General features: G+C 40.9%; 1 protein-coding gene across 1 annotated transcript in view; it reads left to right on the top strand.

The window, feature by feature from the left end:
* The window catches only part of GLIS1 (GLIS family zinc finger 1), a 209,642-nt gene that overhangs the window by 181,629 nt on the left and 2,430 nt on the right, over window positions 1-25,583 (top strand). Inside the window, exons 7-9 of the mRNA XM_009644649.2 lie at window positions 2,108-2,258; window positions 16,892-17,076; window positions 23,956-24,123. Of these exons, the coding sequence (XP_009642944.2) occupies window positions 2,108-2,258; window positions 16,892-17,076; window positions 23,956-24,123 (504 nt within the window). The remainder of the gene's footprint in view (window positions 1-2,107; window positions 2,259-16,891; window positions 17,077-23,955; window positions 24,124-25,583) is intronic.

Below are 25,583 nucleotides of genomic sequence, written 5' to 3'. Positions count from 1 at the left end.
TTCCTCCAGGCTGTGCTGCCAATATACCTGAACTGCGTGTTGTAGGAAATACAGCTGAAGTGTGAAATGACACTGCACAGTCAAGGTCAAATTGGTATTTGGCTCATCTTCCAAGCCTGATAATGAATGTATGAACAGTAAGGATTTGGGGGAAGTAGAAACTATTGTATTACAAAATGGACTGAAGCCACCAGTAGAAAAACATTTTCACAATGTAGCATCCTAGCTACTGACTTACTGTTATCAGAAGAGGCTTTGACAAATAAATCCTAGCATCACCTGGGAACATCTGACTTCTTAAAGCCCCTTCTGTCTGGCTTTCAGTGCAGAAAGCAAGTTGGTTTCACTGGCTGGTTGACAAATGTTCTGCCTAGAGGGAGACAGAGATGATGTGGTTCATTTTTGTTGCTTTAGATCTGTCAACAGCTGAGGACTCATTGTTTGTGAGAGGTTTTTGACTCATCTGAAGTCCCCGACAAAGGTGGCTGGAATCTTGCCTTAGTGGTTCTGCTCTTCAGTCACAGAAACAGATGCTGACATTCAGCCATGTCTTACCCACCCAGAGGGCTGTCACAAATTCCCCATGGCTCCAGATTTTCGTGAAGCTTTCTGCTTGTTCCATGTCACTGCGAGGGTTTGGGAGAAGTGCCATGCAGAACCCTGTCAGTGACAATGGGACACGTCCAAGCATAGCTGGCACACAGCTCTGGCTTCCCGAATGTGTAGTTCTGTACACGATGAGCGGGAGAGGAAAGGTGAATGCTACAGGAGAGAAGGCAAAGAAGCTAGGCCTCAGAGGGGGTGTGGGGTCTTCTGTGCTGTATAGCTGGACACTGGGAGCTGGCAGACTTCATCTGCTCCCCACAGCTTTCAGAATACAGTGTGAGTGGCTGCTCTAGTCCTCCTCTGTGTGCGGATTCCCTGGGAGGCATGCCCTGGTGGGCCAAAACTCTGGGAGATGTGTTGTAGGCAAACATTGAGAAGAGGAGGAGAAGGGAAGGGAAACTGAGAAAAGAAGGACTAGACTTTTCCAGGAACTGCACTTACTAGGGGCCAGTCCTTTTTCCCCCTGCCATAGGGTGGCATTTGCAAACAGTGTTTGTAACGCCAGGCAGCAAGCACTTCTGCAACTTCCCCTCGTTGCAGACACCTGCCCTCAGTGCAGCCTTCACATCAAAAGTCAGTGTCAAGGCCCTGGCCCCCAGATAGCCGGGACTGTCTTAGTGCACAGCTTACTCTTTAGAAGGGACACTATAAGAAAAAAACTTAATCCCAGCATCTTAATCCAAAAGTCCTGGACAAAGCTTCCTCAAGAAAATATGTGCTTGAGGGTATGATAGACACTTGACTTGGTGCCTGACTCCCATGGTAGAGGAGAGTAGCCAGAGTCCTAAAAAAAATGGAACATCAACGCTCCTTCAGTACCTCTGTGTGCTAGCAAACCTTTTGTTTTCATGGTCTCATTAAAAATTTCTTCTCACTCCTCTTCACATTTAATTTATTGGGGTTTTGTTTGTATCATTATGTGATATTTTTAAATGGTCTAGGATGTCCAGCAGCATACTAATTGAAAGTAAAATTTAAAAGTTTTAAATGAGCAATGAAAAAAACCCAAATCCTGGTCCCCCTTACACAAACACAGTGCTCCGAGTTCAGTGTCTAATGTGATGTTGGTAAGGTGTCATGTACCACTCTGCTGTCAGTATGAGCTCCATCATTCTGCAAACAATGAGCACTGTGAGTTCTCACTCAGAAGTAGGGTGAAGGCAGGGTGAGAGTCCTTCCAAGTCCTGCCAGCTGCTGGGAGGAGCGCTTACAGGTCTGTGGTCACAGCAAGGAAGAAATGCATCACCTGAGAGGATTTGCGGGGAGACGCACACACGTCAGAATACCTTGATACAGGTTGTGAGTGCTGTTCCAAGCACAGCAGTATTCACTGACCTACTGGGTCTCTGAGTAGGTGACTCCCCCAGCAGAAGTGGGCTGCTGAATGTTTGTGTCTCAGGGTCGGGTGGGGGGATAGGGAAGGAGTTGGGGACTCTCAAGGGCTTACTTGGATGCTTCTTTCCTTGCTTATTTTATTTTGCAAAATGATATTTGTTCACAGGCATGTACAGTGGTTCCAGTGCTAACCATAACGGTCCCTCACCAGGTATATTGCCGCCTCCTCATGACATCCCTTCAAGACACCATCCACTCGACTCTACCCTTTCCAGTCCACATCACCATCAGTCGCCGCTGGAGAGTGCCAGGGAAGGGTAGGTGTACGAAACACGCTTGGCCTCTGTCTGGCATGATAATGAATGATTAGTTGTTTATTTTACTTTGCATAAATGCTGTTTGAATGAAAAACACTGGCTGAAACTAAGCCATTTTGTTTGGTTTAGAATCACAGAATAATTTAGTTTTGAAGGGGCCTCAGAAGGTCATGTCACCCATCCCCTGTGCAAAGCCAAGCAAACTTTGACATTACTATCAGGTTTCTCAGGGCCTTGTCCTTGTCTTCAACAAAACACGCTGAGATTTTTTTTCTTCAAAGAATGCAGTTGCATTTAGATTTTAATTATTTTTTTTTTTTAATTCTTCCTTGATGAATTCTTGTAGGTTTGGATAAGTGCAGAGAACTTTTCTCAGCTAAAATGAGAAATATCTCAAAGGGTAAAAACCCAAACTATGACTCACTCAGGAATAAGGCAGTATTTGCCTTGGTAAGGCTTACTTTGTGTCAGAGCAGCAGGCTTTCTCACTTCCTTGCTCTCCGATAAGATTTTCTGTAATACATCTCTCAGCAGCAGGCATTAACCAGTAAGCTCCTACTCAGGGAAGGGCATATCATCACACTGATTTTATAGATTGCATTGCTACAGTATGGATTGCATTGCATTGCTACAGTGTCTGATATTTGGAAAGCACCATTTGCTCAAGGATCTCATATCATCTTCTCAGCAGTAAAGAATCTCTGTAAGCCACAAAATTCTGCTCTAATGTTTTTGCTCAGGGTTTTTTTTTTTGGTGCCTAGCCTCATGCAAATTAAACATCAAACTTTCAGGTTTTCTTCCCAGCACTTTGGACAGGGAGGGGACTCTGATTTTGCTTTGCTGATGGGAACTTGGGATACAGACAGGTTAAGAGATCTTTTCTCCTAAAAATACGTTGGGGTTCTTTAGCAAATACAGCAACTGAAAGTAGAGTCTTCCCATCCTAGTCCAGTGACTGACCCATCCCTTCTTTTATATAGGGAAAGGAAAGCCCAGAAAGTTTTTAAGTGTATGCTTTAAGCAAAGAGCAGAAGGCAGAGTGTATGTGGCATGGAAGGGGCATGGTAAGGAAAATTACACCTGGAATAGCTGAAGAACAATCTGATTGAGGAAATTCAATTAGGAACAAACTAGTCCTTTTTTTTTTTCGAATTGGGGAATGAATGCTGTAGCAAGCTTAGCTTCTATCCCGTTCCTCCTTCAGCCATCTCTTCTGACCTATGCCAGTAGCAGGTGCCAGTGCCCCCTCCCATTGTGTGATGCACATCTGCCCATCATAGGAACAAGCTTGTCCTGTCCCTGTCACATGAGATGCCTGTGCCCAACCCATCTCCTGCCACCCACAGTCCCAACCTTGTATTTCTTACTGGCAGACTCATGCCCATGGCAGTCATTGCCAACAGGAGGCACTGGCCATGCTGATTCAGATGGACGTTACACCAGGTAAATAAGAAGTTTTCTGTAGTAGAGAAGGCAGTGAGCACAAGTAGGAGGAATGGAGACAGACAGTCCAAAGTGAACGTAGTCCTCAAGCTATGCTTTCCCTGCAGAATGGGGACTACTTGACGCTGGGGGAGAGGGATCTCTTCCTCTCACTGCTTCCCAGTGCACTGCTCAGCTGTTTCCTCCTTGAGTTGGTTCCTAGGGGAGTTAAGGCAAAAAATCCCAACCAATAATGAAATAAAGGAAGGATATACTACGGGAAGGATTTAACAGGCTGTCAGTAAGGTGGATTTGTTTCTAAGGCACTTCACATTCTGGTACTGTTAATAAGAAATGAAAGCAAAGACTTGACAAGAATGAGGGCAACAGACAGTTTTCCAGTTTGAGGGGTCTGAAGCTCCCAGATGAATTCTCCTTGCTGCCCCTCGGGTCCACATTCCAGAGCACAGTACTTCTCTTTCAGCAGACACACCATGCTGACTGATCGGAGTTTCTCACTGAGCTCCTTCTACAGACATTTTGATCATTTGCCTAGGCCAAAGTTTACATCAGAATTGTCTCTGCTGTTTTCAGTTCTAGTGGAATAGTTATTCTTTCTCAGAGGAGACAAAAGTGCTGATTTATTATCACAGTGCTTATATACCTAAGTAACGTAAAGTCTTTGCAGAAACACTGCATTTAATATCCTATGACAAAATGTAAGCGTGAGATGATAACAGATTTCTAACCGTGAACCAAACATCAGGAAATGGAGAGTGGAATGTATTTTTGAATAGTTATTTTAAAACAGGGTATCTAGTTTCATGACATAATTACTTGGAATTTTTCAGCATCTTAAATACCATTTTCCAAACTCAACGTTGTCTGCATTCAGCATTGTCATACCCAGTCCTTTGCTGTATTTAATTGTTTATGTTTACATTATTAATGACTGCTACATACATGACATTTTAATTGCAAGTACAGAAATTTAGTGTGAACTAATAGTCCTTGAATTTCATTTAGGACAGTTTTGTTTAAAGCATTCATCCATTTAACTGGGCAAAATCACTTAATAATCTAATGCTTGGAGCCACTGAATTACAGAACTGTTACACCTTTGCCAGTTCATAGCAGTACGCCATTACTCATATAAAATATATATGGTTTACAATAGGAAAGAAACACCTAACACTACCTTTCTTCATATTAACTGCTCCAGCCTTCTGGCACACACCTAATGTTCTGCCTCATTTGTCAGCTGTCCAGCATCCATGTTTAAGTAAATGCGAAGAATTTCTATACTGTGAATCAGTACGATGACAAGACTGGATTGCATAGTTTTAAGTCTGTGGAATGAACCAAATGATTACTATCAAGAAACCTAATTACTGAGTCATCAAATATGCAAGATGCCAAAAACTACATGAGGCGGAGTACAAATAGTCTACTCAAGTTTGACATAAGATTCAGAATTTGATTTAAAGGCTTTTTTTTTTTTAAAAAAAAAAAAAAAAGCCCCGTGTTATACCATCCTTTGCCAAAGTCAATACCAAGTGCAGCAGTCAATTTTCCCAAATGGTTTGCTAAGACATTTAAATAGTTTGACAAAATTATCTAATTCACTTGAAAATGTTCTAACAAAATCTGACTTCATTACCAAATGTATTTATACTGGCTTTATACAATATGGAGAGCATTTTTTCAAATTCTGGTATGAAGTGTATGCCAGACCAAAAAGTTTTACTTATATTGATATTAATTAAACTAAAAATGTGTGATTGAGAAATATTTTGGCATCCAGAAAGTGGGCTTGTCATGATCCAGGTTTAATTATATACTTATTTTTTATTTCAGGTAGCAAAGGCTTATTTTAGCATTTCTTGTAGCATATGCCATGTATAATGTCTAACTCAGTTTCATTTTGCCCATTACAAAAATAGTCTATTTTGATTTGTAGCAGAATGAAGACAGAAAAACAGCTTTTAGTATTAAATCTTAGGTGGATGTTGCACTTGGCTTTCTTGCTTTCTTTCTACCATTTTTTTAGCTGTTATTATTTAAGTAATCTAAAAATGTCCTTAGTTCTATTTGTAAGCTATCTCTGTAAATTCCAGTTCAAAATATTTAGTGTGATAAATTATCAGCTTAAACGAAACTGATATGACTAAAGTTAAGTGAGTTTGAGTGGTGGCACCAAGTTAGGGATTTGCACCAATTTAGCTTAATGACCTAACAAGGTCACTTTGTAGGATCTGAACACGGTCCCTCTATATGTGACTGTGAGGCCCTCTGTCACTTGTGTTTCCCATAACAAACAGCACTTATGTTCTCCAAAGAAGCTGGGGGTACTGACAAATAATAACTTTACTGGGAAGGTGATGTGTCGCCAAGGGAAAGGAAAGTGAAACTTTTTTTTTTTTTTTTTTTTTTTTAATATTCCTGTGGTAATTTAGGTCATTTCTGCTCTGTAAACACAACAGTAAATGAAGAACTGGTGGGATTAAGACATCTGTGATGTCCATAGGTGATGATTAATGAGAACTCTGAATCCAGTCTTGTGAGCCTTTAATATAAAGGATTAAGTAATCATGGTTAGAGGAAGGAGCTTACACAACTCTCTTTTGCCTGGGCTTCTCACCAGCTAACTGTAACCAGTTCAAACCATGTTCCAGACCCCCCTGAAGAGCCACTTACCCATACAAAATCAGAAGAAACAGGACTTAAAAACAGTCAGGTAAAAAGAGAAGTTTTAGTCAGACTGCTTAAACTTCAGGATTTTTGTTTGCTTGCTTCTTAGCACCTGTTAATTCAAATACCACAGAAATACTTAAATGAAAAGAGATCTCTGTTAAAAAATTAGCCCTTGATTTCTCCTTACGTAAAGTAACACAACATACACAGACCCTCCCTTCTTGCTCAACCAGGGAACACCAGATTTGAAATCCCTGATATTTTTAAGGTTGAAAACAAATATGCAGGATACAATCTTGTGTTAGATTTTTATTTGTACTACTACCATGTTATACATTGGCAATAGGAGACTGTAAGCCAGCTCCTACCCACATTTCAGCCCTGTTACGTACATTGCCAGGACCCTGTCACGTGCCTCCATTTCCAAGAAGAATCTGGGCCAGCGCCCCTACCTGCTCTCAGTGAGCTGCACAGCTGGGAGAAAGCACCCTCCAGCAGCCCCCCATTTCTGCTCTGTGGGATTGGTTTGGGCTTCAGCTTTACTGGTAGGTGATGGTGGCATGCAAAGGGGCTGGTGGGTGCTTGCCCATCAGATGGGACCAGACTCCAATTGTTTCACTGTTGCGAGCAAGCAGCTGGTTCTCTGGAGGATGACTGTTTCTGGGATAAGTTTTAAGGAAGTGCCCCCAAACCAGTAAAAGAAATGGGGGAAGATTCTTTTCAATAGGCTGTGCTGTCTCCTTAACTGCCAGAATCCATGGCCAGATAGGAAAATACATTTGTGTGTACCTAATTCTCAACGCTTTCAGTGACAATTAGGTGTCTAACTACTTATGTCTAAATTTTATTAAGCTTTAAGTTTGTGAACTCACATAAATAAATTACTAAGAACTGTCACGTTGGTAGAATCTTTGTAGGAAACAAACTTTTACTCTCTAGAAGTACTCTGGAGTACTAAATACCTACACAGTTTTTATAACAGTTCCTAGGACCAAGGAGATACATCATTCATTGTGGATTCCACTGGAGAATACTCTTCATTTATAATAGAATACACAAGTCAGTGTTTTAGTCTTTCTTTCAAAAGCACTAAAACCAATAACAAGAAACAGATATGTCTGACAGCTGAAAACATTTTCAGTGGAGGAACCCAAGAACCCATCATCATTTATCTCAGTGTTATGGATCTGAGCACGCAAAAGGGGCATCGGTACATCTGTCCAAAGGAAGAACAATGTACAGGTGCGGAGCTGAGGTTCATGTAACAAAGAAAATCGGTAATTAAAAGCATCTGGTCTCAAATCCCAAGTAATTTATCTCATTGTAGAAATTGTGATCAGAATTCATTTATAATCGTGTCCAGATAGGCTTATACAGTTTTTTTCCTCCCTTAAAGCAAAATTAGCATTAGCATAGGCTTGGTTCAACAATACATGGCTAAGAATAACTTTGTGCTTGATCATGGGGTAAAACACTGTTTGGCCATCTGCAGATATAGGTGGGCATGTATTTCATTTGCGTTCCTAGAAGGGCTGGATTGACATTCATCAGAGAGCCTTCTTCAGTGCATCTCAAAGCAAGTGCTGTGTTGCCTGCCCAGAAGAGACTCTGTAAGCAAAACTATCTTAGAGTAAGAAGTAGGAGAGTTACAGGAGAAGGTGGGAGGTTAAAGGTGTTGGTCTGAGTAACTCAGGAACCATTGAAGATGGATTCAATCGCAACTCTTCTGCATAATATTAATGACTTTAGCCATTACTGATTTTATCTATAGTTAAATTTACGCTAAACATCTGTAAAGCTGGTTTTTTTTTCTTTTTTTTTAAATTTTGTTTTCCTTTTTAAGTGAAACTTCTGCAGTTACATGTGAACCATATACGCTAAACACAATAATTCATCATGTCGTTTTCCTATCACTGTTGATTGGTATTATTAAAAATATTCCAAAGCAATTAAATGACCTAAGACTCTTCAGCTACATCAAAGGTCCCGTGGATGGTGTTCTCCATGTTTGTGAAACCCCTCTTACTCCTCATAGCTAACTAGCTCCTGCACTCGTTGCACAGGCGCTTGTAGACACTGCTCAGAGTGTGGGTGAGTGAAGATGCAGAACTGGATTAAAGTAATCCAAGGCGGTATTCTGAGTGAAAACCAGTATCTTGTATTTATCTAGAAGCAAGGAAAAGGCTGACATCAGTCCTACTTCAAAGATGTTACACACGGAGAGATGTCACACACTGCATCAGTAGCAGAGCCAGGCACAGAGCCCAAGTCTCTTAACAGCAGACAGCTACTCAAGCTGGCCACGAGCAGAGCAAGGAAAGAGAAAAACAGACACATGGTGTTGTACCTTGCGGTCATGGAGCAGAGACTGAGGCCTTGTAAGAAGGGGAGTGTGTCACAGCCCAGTAACTTGTTTGCTCATTGTTTATAGAAAAGGGTAATAAAATGCAATGATGCCCAGCAAGGTGACCTGCAACGAAGGATTTATTATATATCAGGGAGAGGGGGGGAAGAGGAGAAAGGAAGAAAAAGGGAAAGAAGGAAAAGATTCCTTGCATTCCAGAAATGTAGCCAGAGGCACCTGGCAGTGATTAGTGCAAAGGTTCACCAAACTTCAGATAGAGTCCGTCTTAAAAAAAAAAGGTTAAAATACTGAATGAATTGCTTTGTGTTGATGCTTTATCTAAATGCTGTCTCTTCCTAGCAAATGTGGTTGCGTGTAACACACCCAAACACGTGTGTGCTTCATAGGCGTACTGTAGGAATTGCTTATCAAATCCACTGAGACCGAGTCATCCAGTGAGACACCTACCCATACCACACCATGGTTTTCTAGTTCCAGTTTAACAGAAATAATGTTGGGGATATAGAGTGAGATTGCAAACTTTTGTTTTGGTCCAACCTATTGAAAAATTGCTTTAACACACTTTTCATCATGTATCTCCTCATTTATATTCAACTGCTGTCCTGGGATTTGCCAGACTCGAAGATTTTTCATTTTACTATTCCTCCCGTCTTAAAAAAAAAGGTTAAAAAAAAAAAAAAAGAACGGTATAACTGTTTCCTGAGCATGTGCTGACAGAAATTCCCGTAGGGCAAGACCCAGAACAGAAACACGTGGCAAGAGATTGGGCGCTATCCAGAGACCAGATTAGCAGAGCTTTACACATCATTTTTAATATTATGGGAAGAGATGAAAATCAGTGTTAACTTTTTTTTCCATTTTTAAAAAAATAATCTCCTGGTCCTGGAACTGAATTGGACTTTCTCACAATATAAGTAACTATAGTGCCTGGGGGAGAGATTTTATGAATGAAATGGTTGGCATGCTGGATTTTGTGGTAGAACCTGGTTTCATAGAAAATCTCAGGTTTTGTAACTGGCTGCAGTACTGTACAAGTCACTTAAGATAAAACATGGAGCTTCTTTGCTTTGTGCTTGTCACTCTGCTGCTTTATTATACACTTTTCTTCATATAAATATGAGTTAAACATAATTCTCAAAGTCAAGATTGTTTGATACGGTGATACACTATGCATGAGAACTGTATTACAGAATGGTCTTATGACCCAAAATATACAAGAAATTATTTGAGATAAAGGACAGATGTTTTTCAGTCTGGATTTGGTCCTGTTTCCACTGAACTCAATGGGATATGGGTTGAGGTTCTTTGTCTAGCTGAGGAATCTGCCAATCAAGCCATCACATCATAAAAAGAAAAAGAAAAAACCAGACAGTTTTCATATTGGAAACATCCCTATCTTAGATATTTCTATTTTGTGGTTATACTTCATTCCCACCTATTATTCAAAAATCTTAGTTTGAATTTATTTTCATTATTTTTCAATTTTCAGTTCCATTCAATATTTACTAATGAAGTACACTGTGTCTAGTTTTTGGCAGTCAAGAGGTGATCAACTATATCATGAAAAAACTCACCGGAAAAGAGCTCAAAATCTGGCTTTACAATGTCTTACTCTGTGTTAATTTGTCCAGAAACTGTTACTGAACAAAGACTGGTTAAGGCAAAGTGTAAAACTGTTCTTACTCAGACTAAGTACTGTGGATGAATATAGAAAACACACACATCCTGACACCTTGATAGAAAGCTCAGAAAACTCAAGTTGATATGTATTTATTTTTTGGTTCTTTATGTTGCAATAATACTGGAACAAGACATGTGGTGTGCATTGTGAAAATACACAAATTCTTATACACCACTGACTAGATCGGGAGGCTGAAAGTGGAGGCAGGATAAATAATTCTAGAACAAGGTAATGGTACTTGTAGCCTATTAGATGTCTTTTCTGTAGATCACCGCTAGCTCATGGCATACCTAGATAATTCCCTCACATAGGCCTTACTCGCAATTTAATACGAACTTTAACCGTCCAAAATATATCGTTAAAACATGGTCACAAGAAAATTTATGTAGAAGTCTTGGGGGGATTTCTGTTTGAGATTTCTAAAGGTATGCACTTTATAAATGAGAGAGAAGGCATGAATGTCAAATATGCTTTGACTTTTAATTTTCTTTTTTTAAAAATTCTTCTGTTAAGATCCAGATTTCTGAGAGTTCCCATTGATGTGAGTGACAAATGCTTTGCAGTAGAGGTGAGGAATTGGCTCGTTGTCTGTATCTAACACTTGGTTTCATGACTCTTTGTGGGTACCATCCCATCTGACTTCAAGAGCTTCCCTTAGGAAGGGCTGTGAAGCTGAGTATTTTAAGACGGTGTTCAGCATGGCACAGAAATGTGTGCAGTATCATGCACAAGCTATGTTACCAAGTTCGGATCAGTTCTTCCAATAGTTTTGTGGATGAAGGTATTACAGAAACAAGATTTTTCTGATTAGTCCTTTTACTTAATTGTCTGCTGATGCATCCTCAGGAGAGGAATGCATTAGCTTTGCAGTTCCACCTGAAATCATAGGTCCCTCAAGACTAGTATTATGTCTTCAGCGCCATCCTACACATGGTGCTTCAAAAGGAATTTGAAAAAAACCCACAATACCTGGTCAATCATACGAAGTTGTATGATGAGTGAAGAGACAGGAAAATTCCTCTCTGACTCCTTGGGCGATCAGTTTACATCCTGAAGCACAAGATTTGATTACCCCTCGCTTAGCATGGAAATGTTGGTTTTGGCCATTAAGTTATTCAGTCCCTTTTTAAAAACGTAGGTATTATGTTTGATTCTGTGACTTCCTGTGGCTGCGAATGCCACATGCCAGGGCATGCTGTGTGAGCAAAATGTTCCTTTTGTTTTAAGCCGACCTGCTTCTCTCTGTGGTGCATGCCCTGCTGCTCCCATGTCTTGGACAGCACGGAGAGGAGGCTGGCTCCTCCACTGCACTCTCATAATCTGAAAAACTGCATTGTAAATTCTGTCCTTTCAGTGGCATGCTTCTAGTGCTGGCAGGTTTACTTTCCAAGAAAACCCTGTCGTACTATTGTGGTCTATCTTCAGCTGGTTTTAACTCCCGTGATAACTTAATGCGTCAAAACTGAATACAGCTTTCCTGGTTTTACCACTACGTAATATATGGTCATTAATAAGTAGATTCTTACTGCATCCAACTGTATAGTTCCCTTCTGTTGTTATCACTGCCGTTCCCAAAAGACACTCCAAGTTCAAAACCAGTCAACACATGCAGGGAACACAGACTCCTTTGGTGCGTGCCTCCCTGTATGACAGGCATTGAGAAGCTCCTACTGTTACTAGGTCTGAAGTCAGCAACATGAATCTGCAAGTGACAAAGCTTTCCTACTTGCATCATGTATTACATACAGCAAGGGTTTTCTGGATTCAGGGAGGGCTTGCTAGTAACTTCGTTGGTGTCTGTAGCAGCTAACAGCTAGGAATAAGGTAATGCATGGTTAACAGGGTACCTTTCACATAAAGGACCTACAGTTTCTGATAATGGAGTAGTAAAAGCCTTGCAGTGGGTTAGTTTGTTGTTTAAGTTACTACATGTTTTACCATCAAGCACCCTTGTAAGACTGTGTCAACAGTCAAGACTACATCAGCAGTGCAAGCAATCTGTAAGAACTGTTTATTCTTCTTAGCTTTGTCACAAGGTTAGGGAGATAGCAACAAGATTTATGCTCTTGAACAGAAATACTCCGTATAGCCAGGAGCCCTCAAATTTAATGAATTAAGGAAGGATCAGGATTTTTTTACATGTGTGCAAGAGTATTTATTTTTATATATATATATCTGTATAGCTATATATAGGCATGGATATATGTTAAAAGGCCCCAAAAGGACCTGCAAATTCACTGAATTATACAAGTTACAATTAAAGTAAAATGTATGGTATATATTTATTATTAATACCAAAACCAAAGCAAACTGTGGTTGTAGTACAGTATTAACAGGAAATGTCCAGGCTATTAGTTATTGAAACATATATGCCTGAGCTACTGCCTGGGAATTTTTAATGTATCCAGCTGAGTTCCTGGTGTAAGTAGTTCAGTGTTTCTTCTTCCACACAGAATGCGTCTCCTTTTAAGCTCTTTTCTGTTGCTAATGCATTATCTGTTTAATTTGTATCAGGAATGATCCCTCCTCTCTTTTAACAACCTGAGTATCACAGCAACCTAATTAGTAGGCAAATATTCAGGAGAGAATTAAAAATGCAGCACTGGGAACTAGACAGTTAGCTGATGAAAGAGCTCTCCTTGAGCGTGCCAGAGCACATTCACACATGCACACATACACAAAAAATAGTGTTTTCGGGAGCAGCTCAAGCTGTAGGCATTGTGATGAATATTTTAAGGAGACAAATGCCCATGTTGGCCACTTGTGCTAAGACAGCCAGATTTTTCTGCTGAGCGAAGCTCTTTCCTAGCTAAAAACTGTGCCTTGGCTTACGGGAAAGATGTTAAATTCCCTCTTGGGGAGAGGCTGAGCAGAATGCAGTAGATTTTACGGTGACCCGCTCAACTGTATGAAACTCTCTTCGTGCAGAGGAGGCAGTGATGGTCAAGTGTTAGACGGAGCTTTTGGGGTTTCAGCCCAAGTTCCCGTGCTACAGTAAGTCTCTAGGATACCGGCTGCCCACAGACAGCTATGTTTGCTGAGCTCCAGCACCATGACAGCAGTGCCGAGCAGTTGGGCTCTGCGCGGCCGCCCAGCTCACCCAGCTGGAGCAGGGCCCTGCACCTCTCCGCACCCCTCCTGCCTCGCACAGGGAATCTCACCTGCTCTCCCACCAGTCCTTTCAAAGGCTTGGTGGCACAATCGCGATCACAACTGTTGAGCTCACACACAGGAAAAACAGGAATGCAAAAGAGTGTGAATGGGGAGGAGCGCTGCTTTAAAAATAACAATAAAACGGCTAAATTCTTCTCACATGGTTAAGATTTAAATAGCCTCTGGGAGTAGTTAGACTGGGTAGGGAAGCTGGGATTTTCAGTATTCCCACAGCTGGACACCTTAAATGTACCATTTTTGTTTGGCACACAACATATTTGCCTAGAACTTAAAAAAGTGATTACTCGACCATCCTAACAAAGCACTCAGCACAGGGCAGCCCGGCAGGCCTCTATGGGGTGCTGCGGTTCCCAGCAGTAGCCAGGACAAGACATTTCCAGAGAAGGCAGAGGAAACCCAACCCAGGCCGTTGCAGAGTACTTGCTCCCCAGAAGTATTTCCCTCCCTCATTCAGAGTGGTTTCTGGCTCATCCAGGCCTTGGAATTTTTAGTACATCTTTTGTTTCTCTTTAAAATGTGTGTGTGGCCATTATCCATATAAATGTCATTATCGTGATCTCTTTTAGCTATTATCTTTCCAATGAAAACAACTGCAATCTTTTTAATCTCCTTCCAGATAGAAGCATTTCCAGGCTTCTAATAGCATTTCTGGCATGTCGAGGACAATGTCTCCATGTGTGCCACTTGATGGGGCCGGTGACCATTCTGCAATTTGTGGTCATGATTTGCCGGCACTCCCTTGCAGCCTCCGAAGAGACCGTAGCAAAGGCTTTTCTGCAGGTCCCAGCAGATAACGTCAGCCCCATCTTCATGCAATAGTTCACCACAGACACGCGTGTGAGAGCATTTTTAGAAGATGCGACTTGTAGCCGGGGTGCGCGACAGCTCGTTTCTGTCAAATTATTTCTCTGCTGAGACCTTTGAGGGAAAACTGCAGCCACATGGGAGGTGACCTTAGCATTTAGCTGCTGCTTAGCAAATAAACTCGGTATTTTCCCCCCGAGCATCTGCTCTTCAGCAGTCCGGCCTCCAGAGAGCATTTTCTGTCTCTGACCTGAAGAGGGCACGGGTGGCCCCTGCGTGCCCCCGTCCCTTTAGCACCTCTGCAGCCGCCGGCCTCTGCCCTCGCTGGGGCCAGGGCCATCCCAGCTCTGCTCCTCAGTCCTTTTCTATATGCACTTAAACCAAAACACAGTTAAGATTTTTTTTTTCTGTCCATGTTAGCTCTTAAAATTCGACTTTACCCCTCTTTATTTTACATAATGCTGGTCATTGCTTATTGGGGGTAGTATTATCTTTCTTGCAAAAAAATCTTTCTTGCAAAAAAATCTATTTTCCAGTTCTTACATATTCATGCATTGAGGCTGGAAAATATCCTTGCCTTCTTGGGGGTAGTATTATCTTTCTTGCAAAAAAATCAATTTTCCAGTTCTTACATATTCATACATTGAGGCTGGAAAATATCCTTGCCTTTACCCATTTAACAACACTGTTTTATTCCTTCAGTTTAGTTGGGAGATATTCAGAGTCTCTGCGGTTTGTATTATATGCCTTATTTTCCTGCTTTGGGAGATGGAATTATTTCAGCATAGGACGGGCTTTGACTGTTTGATTTATTTAAGCCCCTTTTAATAGAGTGTCACTGTGACAGCTTTTGGCAGCATTCCTCTGCCTCTCATGTTAAATTTGATTAAGCTGTTGCCACCATTAATTCACAGTTCATCTATATTTACCTCTTGAATGCTCCCATGTAGTGCTTAGCCCTAAGTCAAGCATAGCCTCGCTCCCCAAGCTTAAGCCTAACTGCTCCAAGAAGCAGTCATGTAAACTGGTGAGGAACTGCTATTGCAAATCCTGGTGTATGGTGTTTGAATGACTTGTGCAGTGCTAGAAGAAGACACCAGTGATAGATTCAGTTTGGTTTTTAGTTGATTCTTCTTGTGCCTGCAATAGTTTGTGCTCACTGGCTTTTTTTCCAGCTAGGTGACAGGTATTGTAGTCTGCAGGGGGATTTTTATTTCCATGCCCCAGGACCTGTAGCTGTGAACTTTCAGCAGGGTGGTTCTCGGACAGCCAGCTGGTTTTTCCAGCGTCTGAAGGCTCTAGTGCTGCTCAGAGCGATGCTTCTTATAGTTAGCAAAAGCTCCAGAGGCAGCAGAGGGTCTATGGTGAACATACGGTACACGGAGCCTGCACATTTGACAGTGGAGCTGTGGATTTAACTGGGCTATGGAGCAAGAGGCCATTTGCCACAGCTGTCGTAGGAGGGTAAAAGATCCAGCTTCTACTTATTTACTCATTTATAGGGTCACTTCAGTGCAGCTCTAATAGAGCCCTGTACGTGAATGGCCAGGCTTTTGGTCCCATCTTCTGCACCATGCCATCTCTCTGGCTGTAAATGGCCAAACGACAGCTCTCTGGCGAAAGGCTCGTCCCTTCTGGGCCAGCTGCTGTACCATCCCTTGGTGGGACGGACGCGTTGTGGCAGGGAGGAAGCACCAAAGCGTCTCTGCTCCACCAGTGGCAGAGGATGCCTGGGGACCTCATGGAAGTGGGTTAGCAAGGGTCTTCCTCAGCTGCTCCAGCTCCTTGTGGGAGCATTGGGTCAGGTTCCATTCCCTGAGCGGGACTGCCCCAGTGCTCCTGTGCTGGCCCGAGTCCCAGACGTCTGGGGGCAATTTTCCATCTCTCAGGTACAACCACTTCTCAGTCTTACACTGAGCAGTGCCGCCACAAGCAAACACTTATTCAGGCTTTTTCTTTGAAAGGACGGTACCACCTGTCACAGTTAAAGCTGTATTTCTAAGTCTAAAAAATCCTACATGAGGAATAACTGAAACTAATGCTTCTATTTGTCTTGTTGCCACCTGGGTGTAAAGCTTTACCCCGTTACAGCTACAGAGGCACTTAAACAATTTACTTGCATTTACTCCCTCTAACTACATTTTCTACTTCTGTTTTCTGGACACGTATCTTAGCTCACAAAATTTTAAATTAAAACTGAGCTGTGCTTAAGTTGCTTACTGAGGAGTAATGTCATTTTGATCCTGTCGTTATGGCTAATACAAGCAGTCCATGTAAAGGAACAGAAATCCTTTTTGAACTCCCTTTCCTCCTAGTGAATACCTGAAAGCAGCACCACCTTGTTGCTTTTTTTTTTTTTTTACAATATAATTTCTACCTGCAAAATAAACGTTTCTATAGTTTGACCATTATGGAAATAGGGCCTTGCAAGTATTTCATTTTCCCATATTGTGATGCGATATGTGAAGTTTTTCTGTATTTTCTTTTTCTAGGCTTGCTCCCAACATAATCTCTCCACTTGTCAGCCCCTTGAAAGCATTAGTTCCACCTTCCCTATTGCAGAAACACGGCTCTCCATCATCACACAGCCAGTCACCAAACGGGCAGCAATTTTCTGGAATACCAAATAAACCATACGCTCAATTTCAAACCCAGTCTGTACAGCAGGGATCTCAAGGTAACTCTTCCCTCTTTTTTTTTTTTTTTTTTTTTTTTTTTTTCCTCTTTTTGAACTTTCCTAATTCCTAGCTGGGGAGAAAGAATTTATTTCATTTTTGCATTTTCAGCCAATACTGTCTTACTAAGGGACTGACAGCATTTCAGTGGGAACTCCCATTTTTAAAGTGGCTTGACATACATACAGAGCGAAATTTTCAGACCATTTCATGCATGATATGTTATCATAATGGGGAAAGCTATCACAACAGCAAATTTATTGCATTTATCCAGGTTTTTCAGTAGATGGCTACTAGTTATTCACCTCACCTGACCGGTCATCCAGCCTTCCGTGAGCTTGGAGAGCACAGCCCACCAAAGCAAGAGCCATCTACTCCCAAAACATGTGGGCTGCCGCGCACCATGGCAGTGTCCTGCTCAGTCCACTGGTAGCGATGCAGTAGACATGAGCTTAGGCAAAGAACAAAATGGTTTGCTGGTTTTTATTTGGAAGTTGGGCATCTGTATTATTTTATATAATAATACGCAAAGGCACGCTGTACAACTATAGAGTTCCAGTGTGATTTGAGGACAGGAATGGGAGCAGCTAAGCAGCTGTCCCACTGCTTAATTTAAAACATTTTTTGTTCGGAATTACTCAGCCTTTTTAATTGGGGGCTTATTTACCTATTCTGGAGTTCTGCTGTGGGAACTAATTAATGTTGCTGCAATTCTTGAGGTATAAATTAGCAAGAGATATTATTATCACAGATTCTTCCAGTAACAGGAGCTTGCATATTTAAGAAATGTGTTATATAACCCAGATGGTATGCTGCTTAAGTGTGGTAAATATCCACAATAAAGAAGTGTGCAGGACATCTGTCTGGTTGCAAGCATAACCAAGCATTTAAGTTTATACAGGCAGATAACCAGCTTTTTGAAACTCGTTTCACAGCTGTACTGTCATTTGTATAAGGTCATTTTTGGCTGGCGAAGTATCACATGCGATCAATTTACCAGTGGGCAAACCAGGAGGTTTGCTTTCTCTCAGTATATGCTGAGGCTGAGTCTGAAGCACAGGAGTTGAGCACAAACCCAGTGAGCAATTCACAGCTGTAATGGGGTTCAGTGTCCCAACAGTTCCCTCTGCCCTTCGTTCTCCGAGGAGTATTTTTGCTCTTTGGTTGGACTGACTTAGTCTGAAAAGTTAAAGCATGTTATATTAAATGATTTGTGCTGAAGGAAAAACTAACTCAACCTGATGCTCAACAGATTATTCAATTTAAAAAGATTAACTCTGTAAGGGAAACGTGGCAGATTTATGATAGCATATAATGATATATGATTATGTTACTATAATGAGCTAAATAACTACAAACCACAAGAGGAAAGTTTAGCAGCTCATTACTATGGCAGAAACAAATGCATAGACAGAACAAGTTTTGAACCACTTAAATAAATTGACTTTATTCCTTAAGAAAACCACATTTCCTTTTGAATGAGTTGTTGCTTTCTAAGTGTTATGTCGTGTGGTTTTGAAAAAGCAGTCATTTTCCACTTTGGCCAAATGTTGAAGTATTATTATAAATTCATTATGGAAACGGTCATTCAAAAATCAATTTTGATTAGCAGCCTTTGAAATCAATTGATCTGTAACCTGCACTTAGCTGTAGTTGCTCTACATTGGTTTTGCATCTCAGTTAATTAATAGCCCATTTTTCTAACGGAATCTGTAGTAATTTGGGAGTTTTGAATTTTTGCTGACAAAAGGAACGCTAGGTAAGTCTCGCTGTGGAACTAGGCATTGGCATAGAAGCATGTGAACATTGTGGATCTGAAATTTTTAAAGGACAGCAAGCTTCATCAAGCTGGTAGCAGAAATATTGATAATGAAAGAATAAGCTGACGTTATTTATGTGTTTAAAGCAAGTTGTAGTAAGATCACATGGAAATTATTACATGGTGAAAGAATTTGGCAGGCAATGGAATCCTGTAGTTATTTATACCTGACATGATTTCTTGTCAGAAATTTTATGGAATTTGAAAAGCTGAGATTTATTTGCCCATACATGTAAATGGCATGACATAACAAGATGGCATTTAATAGGCATATTCCAATTATATGCTCATTACATCATTCATTTTAAAGCTGCTTGATGTTTTCTAGGCTGTGCCTTAGAGAAACAGAGGCAGCCAGTGCACCATGTGAAGTGGCTAACTGCAGCTTTTCTGTCACAAATTATTTCAAAGCAAAATTTTAACTAAATGTTATGTTTGGAACTTGGTTTATTCCTTTATTAACTGTTATATTTCTACATCTACTGTACATAAAACATTTAATAGTGATCATTTAAACTGACAGGACGTTTAGTAACTAAATTCTTCACTTGAAAATTAACGTCAGAAAATTTTTGATTTAAATCAAAACCGAAGGAAAACCTGAAATCCGCGTGGAAAAAAAAATATTGGTGAAACACTTGTTGCCAAATTGGTGCTACACTTCTGCTCTCCTAGAAGGAGCAGGGATGTTTGCACCAGACAAGCCTTCTTGCTTACTTCATCTTTTAACCACCGAAGGGAGTCTTTTTTAAGAACTTGTAAAAATGCTCCATGGTTAGTTTACTCTAATCAACCATATGTGCTCATTAATTGAACCATTGGTTACGGGACTTTGATCATATCTTAATTCCTAATACTTTCTGTGTAAAGCATTTCAAAAAATCTAAAGGAACCACAATTAAATGGCACAAACCAAAACCACCTTTGTTTCATACTGCACATTTTAAAAATGTATAAATGCAGTAAAGCTCTGACTTGTATTGCATATGCAAATCAAACATTGTATTGCTTGCAAGCAACAAGTTTCATTCCTTGTGGCTGTGTAAAATGAATGAAACCTTATCTGGCAAGAGCACCCGTTGTTACAAAAGTCCTGGTGGTTGCTTTAGCTCATGTGGCCTTTCCTCTCCTGTCTAATGACTTTGGGGTTTGGGCACACTTAGCATTTAAACAAGCTGGCAATTTTTCCTTTTTAATAGTTAGGAAATGCATGAGTCTCAGATCCTCTGGAAGAGACTGACTGGCCTCTTGAGCCATGTCAGGCTTACTGAAGGCCATTAGCAAGAGCCAACCTCCCTAGTACCAAAAGAAACTCCCCGATTGTGCCTCTAAAGCAGCAGGTGGGACTATAGAAAATACATAAAAAGTTGTGAAAAAAATCTTATAGACAGAGCAACTTGCTGATCCTGCAGTCCAAGACTCCTTTCTACCTTCCAGGATGGACATTCAGCTGGCTACATTTTCAAATACAGTTTTTAATACTGCAAGCACAGTTCTTCCTACCCAAGTGTTTCTTGCCCAGTTTAAGTGCAGGGAACATCACCAAATTCTTCCTATACGTCCTAGTAGCAAAACTGCAGATCAGGTTCACCAGCTGCAGTTGCAGCTCTTTGGTGTTTCGGATGTAAGGCCAGGGTCCTCTGAATGAAACGCTGCCACTGTTGCTCCCCATGAAGCCTCCGTGCAGTCATGTGAGAGGTTGCTCTGAAGATGGGTCATGTAAACACAGAGAAGAGAAATATACGTGCTTGCTGACAGGTCTCCAGCTGCCTGGTGTAAGATCCCAGCATAAGGGATAAAGCAGGTACTAACTTCAGTGTTCTTCTCAGGGTTCTCATCTATGCAGAAGAGCCGTCTTCAGTCTCAACCTCCTTCTCACCTTTTGCAGTCGCAAAAGCTATCTGGAGTCTCTTTCTCCTTCTCCTTTCATCCTCAAGGAAGCAGCTACCTGCCTTGTGGTCCACTCCTCCCATAGCCATCCCTGTGCCTTTTTCCACACACACAAAATGCCTTCCATAAAGCCTCCCTCCCTTTCTTATCAGGTCCCACTGTCTCATCATTTCTATGAAGCCAGTGAAAAAGGAAGTAAGCTTTCAGTATACTGTTCGGGTCAGAAGGGTTAGAAGTCCCATTTCTAGTCTCATGGTTTGTTTTACCTGACCGGTGTTCTTGCTGCAACCTTTCCCTTCCTCACTCCATCTTTTTTTCTTTAGTTTGCTACCTGCATTTATCACATCTGCACACACATTAGAACTGGAATGGTATATTTCTCTGTATTTTCTTTGGGAAGCACTTAGCAGAAATTTGGGCCTGGGGAATGCAACAGTGCAGTAACACTGTTATTCTCCCACATCGTGCTTCTTCACTGGACAGTTACACTTCTTGCGCTGCCTTTTCAGATTATGACACAGTGACGCTGAGGGATGGGTACTGCAATCCATGGAGCATCTGACTGCTTATGGCAGTTCTTTTCCAGACTTGTTAGTCTGAGGCACTTCTCTGCCTCAGGTATTTTTTTCCTGGGCATCTAGACAGTGTAACTTAAAACACGTCAAAAGAAACCTTTACCCATAGGTCTTGAGAAGGCCCTGGGTCCAACTAGTTTCAACCCAGTTCTGTCATGCTTGGCTGTTCTCTGATTTTCTAAGCCACTCTGCCAGCCCTGTAGATCATAAAGATATTTAATTGATTTAACAAAGGCAAGCCTGGGAGCATGACGAAAGGGCAGCAATTACAGAGACAGAGAAAATACACGTCATGCCTTCCCTAGAAGTGATGTGGATAGCAGACATGCTGGAAAAGGTTCAGTTTTTTTCTCTAGCAATGCATATAAGGGCTCTCTGCAACCAGTTACACCTCATCTGAAGCCAAGGGTCTTTTTTTTTTTTTCACTGCTCACCTCAAAAGGAGATATTTTTAGAAGGCTTACAGCACGGAGTTCATATTTTGTAAACAGAGGAGTCGGGATAATTATGAAAAGCCAATCAATAAAGCACTGTACCTAAAAACACATCAAAAGATGGCTTTGCTACCTCTCATAAGAGCTCTTTGGTTTTTTGAGCCAGACTCTCCAGGCAGCACATAGAGGTGGCTGTCTATTTATTCTGAGGAAGGGCATGCATCATTTAATACTCAGCTTTCCAAATTTCTGGGCCGCCTTCTACATAGCAGCAAATATGAACAGCTTTGGAACAGTGTGCATAGTGTCTTTATCGAATATCGTCATTGATTAGTACTTCACCAATCATGGATATCAACAACTTAGCTATTTGGTGGTAGAGAATCATAGGTTCTCAAGAAATGAATCATCTAATCCTTGAAGATTCTGCCAAAACACATATTAAACTGTGAAACTTCAGAGGAAATCTTTCACCACTCGATGAGTTCATTGCGTTTCTACTAAAGAATTGCCTCACTTGGCCATATTTATTACCACCTTAGAAAACATGACCAGAATGAACAGACAGACCCGGCGCTTTGCCTAGCGCTATCTACTTGGTCAAACTTCGGTAGTAAAGGGAAAATGTAGAAAGAGACAGGAGATCTTTCTTAACAGGAAAAAGCTTATACACTGCATGATTTGTGAGGGACAAATTCCACCCCCTACAGCACCCGGGCGCTACAGCGATAGGCACGGGCATTTCATTTCTGAACAAACAGACAGACCAGCTGCGCAATGGCCCAGCCAGTCAAGCCTGCCACTGGTAAGCAGAGCTGTGCTGACTTCTGTCAGGTGAAGATCTGGGTGTGTCTGTGTTTGACTGAACTACCTGGAGCTTTTGCAGTAGTTCCTTAGGAAATGTTTTGGTCTGAGTAAGACCAAGGGAAGAAAGACAACAGCTCCGTATTTTTTTGTGGCAATTAGAGGAAAATCCTGATGGCGCATTCTACTAAACTTGAAGCCTGGCTTTGTTGACTCCAGAAAGGAGCATCATTTGAGAAGGGACTCTCAGAGAAGGTAGGAAAAGGGATCGTTAACATGAATGTGCAATTAGTGTGTGATGCACCTGGAATCAGGAAGAGGTTACTGAAGCAGAAGGAAGAGAATTAAATTGGGCCATGGCAGGTATAAATCTTGTGGCGTGCTTTGAGGTCATCCTTGTGGGAGCAAATAACATTTTCTTTTAGGATGTTGGCACAAACTTGTAAATTGTAAAATTCCTTCCTTAGCAATTCATTTGTCCTTTACTGTTAAATGTCTTCTTTTGTTGTGTACAACTCGTTCACAAATTCTTCTGGCAAAAAACAAACTGCTGGTCCACTGGTAATACAATACTTTAAAAAAAAAAAAGCAGGACATAAGAAATGCAGGGTATGTGGGGTACAAAAGTCAAATGTGCCCCAGCAGCAGAATGACCGAGGCAGCCAGAGACCATACAGATTTATCTCAGCACTTCTCAGAAGCAAGAAGAGCCTCTAGCTGAACTCCGAGTCTTCACCTGACATCCATCTGGAGTCAGCCCTGCCCCTTTAGTGCAATTTTACTTGCAGACTGTGGCCCCCTGTGTTCGGTGAAAGGGGTTTCATTTGAAATTAGAGCAGGCTGAGAAAGGAGAGGTTTAAGGTACTCTTAAAGGTATTTTGAATAAATAGCGCTGTCTCCAGCAGTGCATAACACATACTGCATGGGAAAAGACTTTACTCAACCGAAAACACAGCAGTGCTATTCATTTAAATATTGCATTATTGTATTTAAATTAAAAGTAATTCATTATAGACACATTCCCTTAAGAGCTGAGCATCCTGGACCTGATCCAGTGGAGTACTTACTCCTGAGCTTTGAACACAAGTGGGCTGTTAGCTGCATTCAGCTGATCTATTGCTTGAAATGAAGCACATCCTTGCAATTTTTGCTTGATGGGGATCACAGTCCACAGCACCTTGTGGGACTGAGTCGGATGTAGCTTTTATATTATTGCGCCTTATAGAATAGCACAATCATTTTTCCATAGTTAAAACTGAGGAACTAAAAACCCCCACAATAGTAATGAAATACTGTGACAGAAATTGAGCCAATACCATTGCAGTAGTGTTAAAATGTGTGTGCAATATCTGTTTTCAGGTTACCAAGGCAGCTTTCACTCAATACAGAACTGTTTCCACTATGGAGACTGCTACAGAACAATGGACCAGTCTGTCACCAGTGATGTGCTAACAGGGGAATCCCATTGCTTTAATCCTCTGAGACAGAATGGCTATCACATACTCAATGCACCTTTAGCTTCAACAGGTAATTGATTCCGCCGTTAAAGAATTATCCATATGATATTTTTAGCAGGAGGGGCAAAAGAACATATTTTATAGTCCATGTTATTACAAAAATACACTTGAATAAAAAACTCAGTCACTCAAATTCATTTGCATCTATAAAAATCCCAGAAGGAAAGCAAATTTTGTTGTCTTTAATCCTCCTGTGTTTGACTGATGGACAAATTCTCCTTTCGTTCTGCTGGATGTCATAGGCAACACACACCTTCAGGAGAGCTGGCAAACGAGATGCTTCTCACATTTACTGGGTGGGCTATTCACTGTGTAGCTCTTCAGGTATGCTCAGGCAGGCTTTTCTAATCAGATCAGAGTTAAGGAGATGGTTCGCACAACTCTGAAGAAAATACCAACAGCAGGCACTTCCTGTCCATCTAAGAATAAAAGGATGGGTTTGTTTTGCAATACTGATGTTTACAAAATGGAAAGGCACTGCTTGGATAGATTCAGCTAAAAATACTAGTTAGTTTCTTTTTGTTCGGGAGTTCCTTTGCGTTTGTTCAGTTGCACATTCATGGCAATTGTATTGTCCCATTTAGCTACATACTTGCATAATGTAAAATTTGCAGCAAGTTATTATAGCTAGATTGCTATATTACTTCAATATTTAAGTATTCATTTTTATAAAGCATTTTTTTCTACTTTTAAAACCACAGTTAAGAACTGACAGAATTACTGAAATCATACAAAATGTGAGTATCGTCAGAGCCCTGAAACGCTACCATTTACCACAGTCTTTACTTACATATCTCCAAGAAATTTTTCTTTATGTCTGAATTCAGGAGGGCATCTCAGTTAAGGACGATCCTGAAAACATATGTTTAAATGCTTTTTGAAATGGGGCCTGAGTCAGACCACAAAATTAGAGTTGACTTTCCTGTTTGTTTTATATTAAAGGAGACTCTGTTCAGAGAGAGCGTGCATGCATTTGTCTGGTGTTCCATACTAGAAAGTGTATGCGTCAGTAATGAACACAAGGGAAAAGTTTAAGATGAAGTTTCAACTTCAACTTTGAATTCTTTTGTGTTATTCATAAGTTTGATGTTACTAAAACATAGTTTTTTCATGTTAACATCAAATTTCAAGTTTAGATTGACAGCCTGCAATATTTAAAGAACAGACTAAATAAACTTTCCAGAAGAAATTGTAGGAGCAAAGAATAATACTATGGCAAGACACCAACTTCAACAACAGTTGATTTTTCTGTCTGGGGCTAAACTATTATGAAATGTTTCTGTGTAGTATTTTTGGTTTTAGAGTGGTTATTGAGGTATGCAAATACTTAAAAGGCTGAAACATAAATATATATGAAATATATAAATCTTATCTCATCTTTTTGTGTGTAAAATAGAACCATTCAGGTTTGCAAGATTCATCAAGGCTATGCATTAATTTTTTTCAGGCTTTTATAGCACCATTAATATT

Source organism: Egretta garzetta, unplaced genomic scaffold (assembly GCF_000687185.1).
Source record: "Egretta garzetta isolate BGI_Z169 unplaced genomic scaffold, ASM68718v1 scaffold768, whole genome shotgun sequence".
Classification (NCBI taxonomy): Eukaryota; Metazoa; Chordata; class Aves; order Pelecaniformes; family Ardeidae; genus Egretta; species Egretta garzetta.
Note: the sequence above shows the minus strand (reverse complement) of the source record. Positions and strands in the feature narration are given on the sequence as shown.